This window comes from Arachis hypogaea, chromosome 4, assembly GCF_003086295.3.
Source record: "Arachis hypogaea cultivar Tifrunner chromosome 4, arahy.Tifrunner.gnm2.J5K5, whole genome shotgun sequence".
NCBI lineage: Eukaryota > Viridiplantae > Streptophyta > Magnoliopsida > Fabales > Fabaceae > Arachis > Arachis hypogaea.
In genome coordinates, this window is record NC_092039.1 from 107,804,024 (window position 1) to 107,816,648 (window position 12,625).

The window sequence follows — 12,625 nt, forward strand, 5'->3', positions numbered from 1 at the left end:
TGTTGCACCGTTCACCAGCCTTCGTCTTGTTGCCGTGCCGCTTGCCAGCCTCTATCTCTGCTTGGTCTCCCTCTTCTCTCCTCTGGCACGGTTCTCTCTCTCAGCCATAGTGATTTTTTTAAATTTTTTAGTTATTCAATCATTATTTTTTAATGTTCTGGGTGATTGTTGCTGCTGATCCTATTTTAATATAACAATAATGGTTAATTTTAGTTGTTTTCTATTATGTAATTATCACTGACTTTTTTTTATTGTTACTATTTTTTGTGCTTGTTGCTATTTAGGTTGATTGATGCTTGCTATTTAAGTTGATTGATCTTTTCTGATTAATGCTGATTTTTTGTGATATTTTGTATTGTTGATTTTTATTTTTGTGATTTGTTGAAGAAGAAGAACAGAGTTGAAAAAGAAGAAGAGCATAATATTGAAGAAGAAGAAAGAGATTTTTTTTAAATATAAAACGACGACGTTTTTCTACGCATCTTTTTTCTTTTTTTTCTCTTTTTTTAAAATGACGTAGTTTTAAGGTTCTGATGAACAAAAAATGCTTCAATGACGTGAGTCTCGGAGTGCAACTTCGAGGATAAATTTGAGTAATTATTAATTTCAAGAATTACTTTGAAGTTCGAGTGCAATTTCAGGGACTACTTTAAACCTTAACTCAAAAATCTATTCAATAAAAAGTTTAAGCTACCTATTTTTGTAAATTTGAAGTTTTTAAATTAATATTTAAAAAAAAAAGTCTCGATGAAATGTGTAACTTTGCATTAAAAAAAATCAATTCTGTATAAATATTCAACACAGCATTAGAAATGAAATATCTAATAAGCACAATAAGCAAGCAAATTTTCAAAACCGACCTTAGCTCAGTTGGTAGAGCGGAGGACTGTAGTTTGGGTTGACAGATATCCTTAGGTCGCTGGTTCGAATCCGGCAGGTCGGAATTTTTTGTTTTATTCATTTCCATTATTTTGATAAGATTTAAGCGTTGCATAAAATACATTTGTGAACAAATAACACATTCGTGCATGTGTGAATTCAAATACAATCCTATTCAACTTAATTACCAATCAAAACTAAAAAATTTTAACTTGGATTATTTCCCATTGGTTACAAATTACATGAATTGGATCAAAACTATAATCTTAAGGCAACGCACCCGTTATAGGAAACAAACAAGAAAAATAAATAAGATTTTAATATGCACAACTATATCAACTAGTGAATTAATAAACACTAACGTCTTTACTCTTTTTATTTATTAAATGTATAAAATAATAACAACTGCATGAATAACCAAAATGCTTAACATTTTATATTCTATCTAAGGGACTGAGTTTAAATTAGACAAAAATCAATCCTAATACTTTACCGAGTTTATTTCAAAAATTCGAAATCAGCTATAAACTAATCTGAAAAAATCAAGTGAAACTATGTCAATCTGACGTATAATTAATATATGTGAAGTACTACATATACAAGTCATTTTAATTTACAAGTCATATAAATTGGGCTAAATTCAACAAAAAGGACGCTCACCCATACGAGCGTGTTAACACGTGCGTGTTAACACGTGCGCTACTCAATAGTTTTTATAGCGCGCTTCGCGTTCCTCCTCCCCATTCTCTTCCTTCTTCTTCTCCTTCTTCTTTGTGTTTCTTCTCTTTTTTTTGCATATTTCATCTTCGTCGTCATTTTTTTATTACTGTTGTTGTTACTGCATTTTTTTCCCTCCTTCTTTTTTTATTGATTTTGCAACAATATGTATTTTTTTCTTTATTTGATTTTTTTTCTCCCAAAAGAATTATGAGAATATAAAATAAGAAGATGAAGAAAAAGACGCAGCAGAGGATGAGTAGAAGGAAGAGGAAGAGTTTTGAATTATACAGAACTTATTAGCATACATACACTGAAAATTTTTAAACAATACACCCAAATATCTTCGTGTTACACCCAAATTTGCTACAAATACAGAAAAATGTTTCCTCTAATATTGCATTTTTTTCTTTTTTTTCCTTATTTCTTTCTTTGTTTTAGTTAAACGAATGTAAGTTCATCCTCTTACAAGTAATTTTATACCATTATGTGTTTCTTCTTCTTCTTTGTTTGATTTTTTGTTTTTATTCTTGTTAAAAGAGTAAAACAAAAAGAAATTTGAGAAGATAAAACAAGAAAGAAAAATAAATAAGAAAAAAAAGAAGAAGAAGATGATGATGATGATGATGAAAAAGAAGAAGAAGAAGAAGCAACAGAAGAATTGAGGAGGAGGGAGAAGAAGAGTTTTGAATTATGTACAATTTATCAGCATACATACACCGAAAATTCTTAAAAAATACACCCAAATATCTTCGTGTTACACCCAAATATCTTGTAAATACAGAAAATATTTTTTTCAATGCAAAACTTTTACATTACATTTAATTCAAACCATCAACGATAAAACATTATTCACTTACAGAATTATAAACTACTAACAAAAAAATTCACTAGAATTGAACCACACTTCAACTACTTGATTGGATTTAAAACAATAATCAATTTTATTTTGATTCAATTGATAATCTGAACTTGAATTATTCATTATCTTCAACAACGAGACAAGGAGAAGAATGAGGAAAAGGAAGGATGAGAAGAAATTCCAATGAAAAAAGAAGGAGGAAGAGGAAGAGGAGGTGATGGTGTTGGTGATGACGATAACGAAGAAGAACGTGCGCGCGTTGAATGGAAAATCTGTTAAATTAGGAGGTGCGTGAAATCGACGTGCTAGAAAAGGCGCGTCTAACGTGAAATAGAATATATGAATTTGTACAACTTGTATGAGTAGAACATTTGTATGTGAAGAATAATTGTTATATAATTTTACAAGTTTTTTATATAACAAATTAATGAAATATGACTTTTAAAAATTAAATTTAATAAATATTATATAAAATATTAAATTTAATACTACGTGTACACCAAAATCAACTATTAAAGTCAGTCATCAGTATAAAATATATGTTAAAATATAAATACACATTGAAAATAAATTAAATTATACATGTATTTATACACAAATACATTAATAACTAATTGTAGTAACTAATTTTGGTGTACAAATAGTATAGTATTTTGATAATTTATATAAAATAAATTATTTTAAAAGTAAAACGATAATATATATATATATATATATATATATATATATATAATATAAAAAAATAATCACTAATTTAATTTTTGAGATTTTCAATCTTCATCAAAACAGTACATAACTTTTGAAAATGACTAAAATTATTGGTAAATTACAAATTATAAATTTACGTTTGTTCCTAATTCAATTACCATTGATACAGTGGTGATATGTAGCGTTAAAATTCCAATGTGAAATCCCCAACGATAATGTGATGTAGCTATGAGTTTAATGTGATCAAATATAGGTCTTAATTGATTAATTGGACTCATTTTTGTTAATTAGTTTTATCTTGATGTAGAGACTAAAATGAGTTCTATTAACGAATTTGAAACACCTATTTAATTATTGTGAAGTCTTAATCAGGTCACCCAATGATGTAAGAATTTGCCTTTTTAAAAAAAAATTAATTCATAAATAATAATTAATTAAATGATTTTCATGTCAGAGGTTATTTTATCTGTTATTTTTTTTTATAATATTTTAACGATATTCTAGAAGTGGGAATATAATTAATATCAGTGAAAATTAAAAGTCAAACCGAGTTAATTATTATCTTTGACAAAAAAAAACCATAAAAATTAGTTAATGAATTTTTATTATTCTTTCTTCTTTTTCAAGAAAGGATTTAAGCCACATATCTATGCACTGTTTTCTAAAGTAATTATTTACCATTTATATTTTTATCATATAGTAAAAAGATTGCCTAATCCTAGTAGAATATATCTAAGCCATGACTATTCATAGTAAATTTTAGACTCTCTCTCTCCATTAATTAATTTTCACCTTAGATGACTATAAGACCAACAACAGATACGGAGAGAGAGAGAAAATAGTGTATAAATATGTGGCTTAATTATTATTTTTGGATTAAATTTTTTTATTTAAAAAAAACGAGTTCTTACCTCCTATTCTTTTTAGAAAAAAATTGTCTCCAAAATTTAGATACCTAAGATAGATGCGGTACATTACTCTCATGGTAGACTCTAACTCTCAAGTATGTTCTTCTATTCTGTCTCTTTTTCAAACAACTTTTATTAGAGGAACTTTTTTTTTCCGTCAATTTCTTAACATTCCGATCAACTATCCTCATTGGTGGTACTCGAAAAGTTAAATCGTCTCATAACTTAATCGACTCAGACTCTAAGACATGACTTTCATCAGAGTATACTTTCTAAGTTGAGAGACGTGAAACAGGTCGTGAAAGTTGGACAAATACTAGAAAAGTACTACTTGATAAACTATGGGACCTACCCTCAGAATTTGGAAGGGGCCTATGTATAGGGTTCAACTTTCTAGTCCTAATACTACGACCTACTCCAATAGTTGGGGTAACCTTAAAGAATACGTGATCACTCTCATTAAATTCTAAAGGATTTTTCCTTCTATCGGCATAATTTTTTTGTCGGCTTTGGACTATTAGAATTCTATCACGAATCCGCTTGACTTGTTGATGGCCTCTTGAACTAATTTCGGTCCTAGCATACTGAATTTCTTTCCCTCGTGCTATCATAAAGTTGATTGGCATTTGCACCCATAGAACGCTTCGTATGACGTCATTCCGATTCTCGTATGGTGATTATTGTTATATGTAAACTCTACTAGTGGCAGATATCTATCTCAACTCCCTTTCTGGCCTAATGTGCAAGTTCTTAACATGTCTTCTAGGGTTTGGATAGTTTACTATGATTGTCCATCAATTTGATATTACCTTTATAAAAAAATATTAATTAAAATATAAAAACAAAAAAATTATTACTAATTTTATAAAATATATATTTTAATTCTATAATATAACAATGAGTTGGATTGAGTCGACCCAAACCATAACTCAAATCTAACTCGAAAATAACAAACTCAAATTCGGAAAAAAATATAGAGTCTGAGGTAAGTTTCGGGTCAGATCGAATCTGATCTTGCATTCCCTAGTTTTACATTTTATTCGTATTTTAATTATAAATATAAGTAATATTTGATTATATCATTTATAACGTTCGACTATATTCCGTATAAATATATTCTGTTTTGGGTATTGTATTCCTTATAAATCTTATTACAAATGTGATTAGCGGGCTGATTTTTATACCCGTGTAGCATGTGGTTGGGTATATACCCTAAATTGATTTCTTCTTAACCTCGATCCGAACTCCAAAGACATCCAAACTGAAACAACGAACACCCTAACAGAACCACGATAGCTTGAGCATCTATCTCGAAACTGGCTCAACATTGAAGTATGCTTATCAAGTCTATACTCCACTAATCCTTTCATTCCTAAATATTCATTCATAATTCAGTTCAATGTAATTAGATATAATTGTACCTAAATAATTGAATGATGGACGGTATGAGACACTTGAATTGCTCTACGTTCTACTATTTTTCAACCCATTACGATCAAATTCAGGTAGCATTTGGTATTGGACTCGTTTCTTAATAGAAATTTTGGAGGTGTATGACTATGAATAACTTAGTTTGACCCCATTGTAGAATCCTTTTCAATTAATTTGTTAGCACAGTTGACAGCATGAGGATCAAAGGATTCAAATCTCTTACCAATAGCAAAAGGTTACTAAGATCAAGTGACATAAACACATTGTATTACACAAGAACATACCCACCATTTCTTCATTAACAGCTGGTCCATGTTAGTAACAGTTCATATTCTATTTCTTTTCTTTTTAATAAGAAATTAGTTGCTGCCAATTTGAAGATGACTGAGACGAACGAGTGGAAATGTGAAGGCACCATTCTGCAAAAGGACTAAATTGACCTCAAAAAATGGGGCCAGCTCTGTTGTTAGATGATGTAACCTGGATGACTCAGGCATGCACATTCCAACATGTATTTTCCTATGGATGCTAACGGTTATGTAAACATCAATCTCCCTTCATAAAGAAGAAAGGAAGATACAATACGTTCGGTAATTTGCCTCTAAGAACAGTTATGTTTATCAAGTCCCTCATAACCCTGTCACTATCCTCTTTCTTTCTATTTTCTTTTTCTTTTTCAATCAAATCACCAAAATGACTGTACATCTGAAGATGGATGTAAACTGCCATTATGGGGCCTTGCAACAGGTGACTTCCCTACACTTTCCACAGAACCTTGTACAGCCCATTCCTTTCTGCAAGTTAAACAAATACCATAACCTGTTAATAATAATAATAATAATAATAAATCTCAACAAGTTAAAAATGTCTGATTAAAAGGACACTACAAGTTACATAATCTAGGAGTAAAGATCCAACACACTGGATTCCACTCGCTTCAATTTCTATTGTGATTATTTTTCTTCTTCATCAAGTCAAAGACTACTCAACAGTCAACAACAATTTGCTACTCCAGATTATCCTCTGAAGAAAGACAGGCTGTTGATGATAACATGGATAGTTTTATAGCCAGACAATCAGCTTTGTTCACTTAGTGATGCCTATATCTAGTTGCACTTGAAATATGCCTTTTTGTTTTCCACAACTCAAACTACAAAAAATCAGCTCCAAAAGCGCTTCATGCTTATTTAAAATGTGATGAATAATAAATAAATTTAGAGTAATATCCCAAATCAGTCTCCAAAAAATTCTAGTTGGATAATTTAATCCTCAACAAATTTTAATCACCAAATGAGTTCCTAATCTTTAATTTTGTTAGACATATCAATCTTCACGTCAAATTTTGGTAGAGTTAGACAAATCAGTACTTGCCATTATTTAATAAAGGCATAACAGTGCCTAAGAATTTTTTAAAATTCTCATATTAGTCCCTCCATATAGTCGATCTGATATGGGAACTGATTTGTCCAATGAAATAAAAATTTGTGAACTGATCTGATGATTAAAATTTGTTGAGAACTAAAGTGTCTAAATAAAAATTAGTTAGGGGTGATTTGGAATATTACTCATAAATTTATGAATCCAGTGCTGCATTTCAAATCCTGTATGTAGCAATGAAGGATTAAGATTTGAACAAGTCATTTTGTGTATTCATAAATAGTTCAGGAACATTTTATATGTTAATATACTCAGGGATTAGCAAGAGTTTACCAAATTATGTTCTGTTGACTAAGTCTAGTTATCAATTAGCGATCTGTAACTCCAAAACAGCCAACTAACATGTCAGATGTTATGCAAATATTACATATACAGTAACATTTTAGAAACCATTTAAACCAGAATTTTCCCCTGCAAAGTATCATCACCTTCATAAGATGAATCTCAATACAAACAGAAAGACACAACATACAAGCATGTCATCAATCAATCTTTGGAGGTCAGCATGAGTAAAACCAAATGAGGGGATTATCTAGCAACATCAGTTTAAACTATGCTACAAAAACAATACACATCATCTACAGGCATTCCAAATTACCTAAATAGAAGGCAATAAAAAACAAGTTAGCAGCTATTTACTCACTTGGACCAACTGTTAGCTGGAGAATCCTCAAGCACACGGCTGCTAGCAGAACCACTTGGACTCCCATATATTATTTCATTCTGGGTAGCACCCTCCTGAGCTTTAAGCCCACCGGACAATGGTGGAAAGAAAGCAGTCTGTGACCAAGGATCATAACCACTTGAACCAGGAACAGGGCTGAATGCGCCACTACTCTGACCATTGGGAATAAAAACACTTTGGGGAGAATGGGATATGTTATCATCTTTGTTAAAAAGAGAAGCCATAGTCTTCTGAGATGACGGAAGCACAAAATCATCCTTGTTTGGTACATTTCTTTGTGAGGATAAAAGCCAGCTACCAGGGCCACCAACCAAACCTAAACCTAAACTTTCCTGACCTAGTGGAGGGGTACTCCACATCTGCCATGTTCCCTTCTCACTTGTAGCTGCATTGTCCAAAGGAAGTGCATTATCTTGGGTGCTGGGGGTACTTGGAAACCGATTAGAACAGCTATGCTTCTCTCGGGATAACGGCGACTCAATTGGAGACGGCTTACTGACTTCAGAACTAGCAGTTATGTTTTTCAAAGAGTGAGGCTTTGCTACTTCCGTGTCTGCTACAAAGGCACTTCCCTTGTCTAACTGAAAATCATTGAGTGACTGGGAAACAGGCCCAAGCAAGGATACTGGATCAAATTCATTAAGTGACTTCGAAACAGGCCCAAGCAAAGATACTGGATCAGGAATATAGCAGGGATCTTCAAAAAGCTCTTGTTCTTCATGCCTATAGTCATGTGCTTTATTCCCAGCAGGTGAGAATATGGGTTCAATTGCAGGAGAAAAACCAAGACTACTACTACTAGTTGTTCCATTTGGAAATGTGGAAATATTAAATGGTGATGGAAGACCAAAGTGGATTGGATTATTAAAAGATTGTGTAACCGGTGGTGGAGCAGATAACTGAGGGCTTTTGATTTCTCCTTGAGTCTTGGAATTCGGTCTACATATTACATTCGAATTTGAGGGTTGAGGAGCAGATGAACCGCGAGTAAATAATTGCTGCCATGACATTTTAGGTGCTGACCATGGTTTTGGTTCTGGAATAACCTGCAGGGAACAGCCACCATGGTAATGCATTTTTCTTTATGGGCCAAAAAAGGGCTACATAAGATCACGGTAAATAACGAGCAATTAAGTTTAATATTAGCTACATTATCTTCCAGAATTTGTTCATAAACCACATGATGATAATTAAGAATATGAACAGACAAATTGTAGTTAGTTGTGGAGGCAATATTAAAGGCAGAGAAAAAGGGATAGAAAGCAAAACAACTTACAGAGTGAGTGATATTCCTATCATCTCCATTCAAATTGGATTTTGCAGCTGGACGATCAGGAAGACCAACATCTCTCCTGTTGGCAGCAGTATGAACATGATCTACAGAACTGTTAAACTTGTTTTCTTTCAAAACAGTGGTAGGAACATTAGTACCCCTTCCAAAACCAAGTGCCTTTGAAGAGGACAAAATTGTACCTCGCATACGATCAAGATATCTTGTTCCAGTACTTCCTCGATTATAATTGTTCACAACATTTTTACTATGTGCATTGTCTGTACTCTGTCCCTTGCCAATCTCTAACCCAGATTTCTGATGCTCTCTCCGATCAGTTTCACTCTTTTTATCAAAGTCCCGCTTCCGCTCACTTTCCTTTCCAGCTTTCTTTTCTAATTCTTCTACATCAGAGTTGCTCTTACTAGACCCCTTATCTTTCTCCCTTCTTTTTTCCTGACGCTTCTTCTCAGTTTCCTTCCTACTTTCTTTCTCCTTACTGGATTGTGACGATTTACTGCGATCTTTTTCAGCTTCAACTTTCTCATCCCTCAGTCTTCTACGCTCCTCGACTAACCTTGCAACCTCCTCCCTCTGTTTCCTCTCCTCCTCCTCGAGAAGTTCTTTCTCTAGCCTAGCCTGTCTTTTCTCCTCTGCCTTCCTCCGTGCTCTTTCACCTCTACTTTCATTGAGGCTTCCCCCGTTCTCACCCCGCTTTGCTAAAAGCGCCCTATGTTCAGCATCAGATGAACATTCTTCTCTTGAACTAATTCTAAAAGCCTTTCTCCAGAGCCATCTAATGCTCAAGAAAAAAGATGTCAAAAGCTTGCAAACAAAAAACAAAATACCAGAATATGACCTCTCTGTCAAACAATGCTCATCTGCAAAAACACCAGCATTCCCATTTGTCCTCCAGTTGCTTGGATTACTCGGCATAGATCCGCCAACCCAATTGCCATTCTCCAGCCAGTCCTGACTGCACATCCACCCATTTTCAGACCAAACCTTGCTATTTAATATCTTGCCACTTTTTCCAACCAAATCCTTAACTAAACCAGAATTTGAAATCCCCAACCCAGGCGGCACAGGCAAGTCTAAAACTGGTCGCTTCGAAATATGCCCACAATATGAACACATAAACCGACCCCCACCAGGGTTCTGGTCCCTATATGGATTCAAGCAGTTACGACACCGCCTAGTAGCTGTCTTCCTTAGCTTTTGCATTTCTATGGCCTCAAACCTCTTCCTCTCCCTAAGCCGTGCATTCCTCCGCACCCTCCAAGCAGACAGCTGAGGCATCAAAATCTCATACCAAAAGAGTGTAATCAGCAACACAAATACACAAGCCAGACGAGGCGAGGTAATCTCGAACCTAAAAGCTGGTGGAAGGAGCTGAGAAAGCGCCCATAGACCAATTAACGGAATAACCAACCAAGGTAGCATTGTAGCAACCCGGCGAGACCACTTCTGAATCACACAAAGTATACACATTATACTCTAACCCACGCCAATCTTCCCCGTCTCGATTCAAACCCTAAGAACAACCGAAATTCAACCTCCCAACAAAAATAAAAATCAATGCTTTCGAGAAAACCCTAACCCTACTTATCCTTTTCTTCCTTCTTCCAAATCAATATCCAACAGAGTTCAACGCAGAAACTTCAGAACCCTAAAATTCCAAACCCAAAAACACACACAAAAAACAATAAAATTTAATTTCAGAATCACTCGTGTTAGAAAAGAAACCAAAAAGTTTACCCTATTGCTATTGCATCGATAGTTCGAAACGCGAAAACTGAAATTGAACGAAGAATTAACAATAGAAAAAAATAGAAAAGGGGAAATGATTCAGGGCTTCAGCTACGGCGATTGTGGCACCAATCGAAAGGGAAATGGAATAGGGGAACCGAGCACTTACGAATTCGGCGCCCATGGCGGAAACTCATTAAGAGAGAGAGAGAAAATCAATGGAAGCGAAATGCGATTGAAGAAGAAGCACCAGAGAACGGGTTCGGGGCTGAGTCGACTCGTCCGATTCGGGTCGGAGCCTCCGTTCGGTGTGTTTCCTTTTTTTTAGAGAGAGAAACTGTGCGCGAGAAGAGAGAGAAAAGATAGATAAGAATAGAGAGAGCGAAAAGAGAAATGTGAAGAAGAAGATGAAGAAAATATAACACAATAACCAAAACTAAAATAATAAAAATTAAATTAAAAAAAAAAAAACAAATCCAAATACAATAAGCTAAGGTATATGTGCTAGTGAACCCGGTTCGACCAGTGACGGTGAACCGGACTTGTCTTAATCTGCTCGATGCTAGAGTTTGTCCTAAAATGGCAAGAATGTAACTGAAGAGGTAGTTAAATATTTAGAAAAAAAAAAAAAAAAGTGAAGAGGGAGTGTGCTCATTCTCCAAATAAAGACTAAAATGGATTATCAAATTTTTTTTAACTATCTTCTTCCTTTTGTTAAGTTTGCTTTGCTGTAGAGTAAATGGGTAATAAAAGGTATTATTTTATCATTAATTTTTTTTTCCTTAGGAAATAATAGGAAAAAAGAAAATTAAAAGAAAGAGGTAAAAAAAATTTTGTATTTAGTTAGGAGTCTTTCGGTGTCATTTTAGATATTTGATTGTAGTGATTAAATTTAATAAAAAAAGAAAATTTTCATAATTACTATTACTTAAATTATTTTTTATTAATTTAATATTAATAATAATTAATTATATTAGAAATATATAAAATTAAATATCATATATTTTTTAATTTTCTGTTTTTATTTATTTTATATCGATTTATTTTAAAAATTAATTTATTATACAATTCTACTATGCGAAAAGATGTTACTTAGATTATTTTTTTATTAGTTTAATATTAATAGTAATTAATTATAATAGAAATATATAAAGAATATATAAAATTAATCACCAAACATTAAATAATTAACTATCACTAACATTAAACTAATAAAAAAATAATTAGATAACATTTTCTAGGATAATCTCAAGCTTCACAATGTCCAAAAGAAACAAGAAAAATAATTAAAAAATAAATATTTAGTATTAATTTTATATATTTTTAATATACTCCTACTATAATTAATTATTATTAATATTAAACTAACAAAAAAATAATTTAAGTAACAATTACTGATTATAAAAAAAATTATAGTCAATCAATTACATAAAATATAGACCATTTTAAAAAATTATATAATACTACATGATCAATTAATTTTAGTAAACAAATTCAATCAATTTTTTTTAATTGGAGAGTTATTTTTATTTTTATTTTTTCCTTCTTCTTTCTCTTATCTATTTTTTTTATATGTTTTATTTTTTTTACTTATTCTTTCTTTTCTACTATTCTTTTCTCTTCTTAAGTAAATCGTTTTTTATTTTTTTCGCTTTTTTCTTTAATTTTTTATCGTCTATTTTTTTATTTTTGAGGGAATATATATTTCAGATAATTTATTTAAAGGATTATAAAACCCCAAATTTAAAAAAAAATACATATTTTAATTATTGATATTTAATTTTGTAAGATTGATTATCAATAATCTCTCTTTAAAATGCTTATATGATATATTAATTACTAATATATCTTTTATTTATTTTTTATAAGTAAAAATAATTTAAAAATTACGAATATTTCCTAGTTTTACATAATAAATTTAGCCAATACATTTAAAAAAATAACAAAAATATTAAAAAATAACTAAATAATCTTAATAA

At 31.9% G+C, this 12,625-nt stretch overlaps 1 protein-coding gene and 1 non-coding gene across 2 annotated transcripts; one reads left to right on the plus strand and one right to left on the minus strand.

Annotated features, from left to right (window-relative positions):
• The first annotated feature begins 855 nt into the window (after positions 1 to 855).
• On the plus strand, positions 856 to 943 carry TRNAY-GUA (transfer RNA tyrosine (anticodon GUA)). The gene is given in 2 exon segments: positions 856 to 892; positions 908 to 943. It is a non-coding gene; the product is annotated as a tRNA-Tyr (tRNA).
• Positions 944 to 5,702: 4,759 nt separating this feature from the next.
• On the minus strand, positions 5,703 to 11,121 carry LOC112797173 (uncharacterized). The gene is made up of 4 exons (XM_025839977.3): positions 10,816 to 11,121; positions 8,904 to 10,566; positions 7,586 to 8,673; positions 5,703 to 6,299 (listed from the first exon to the last, which is right to left on the minus strand). The coding sequence occupies exons 2-4, from the start codon at positions 10,386 to 10,388 to the stop codon at positions 6,191 to 6,193; spliced, it is 2,682 nt and encodes an 893-aa protein (XP_025695762.1). The 5' UTR covers positions 10,389 to 10,566; positions 10,816 to 11,121; the 3' UTR covers positions 5,703 to 6,190.
• Between the last annotated feature and the right edge of the window lie 1,504 nt (positions 11,122 to 12,625).

Excerpts from the sequence above, each read along its gene's own strand:
- LOC112797173 (XM_025839977.3), bottom strand. The coding sequence starts at position 10,388 with ATGTGTATACTTTGTGTGATTCAGAAGTGGTCTCGCCGGGTTGCTACA. Across the intron at positions 8,674-8,903 it reads ATAGGAATATCACTCACTCT|GTTATTCCAGAACCAAAACC; the intron begins GTAAGTTGTTTT and ends TGTTCCCTGCAG. Across the intron at positions 6,300-7,585 it reads CCAGCTAACAGTTGGTCCAA|AAAGGAATGGGCTGTACAAG; the intron begins GTGAGTAAATAG and ends TTTAACTTGCAG.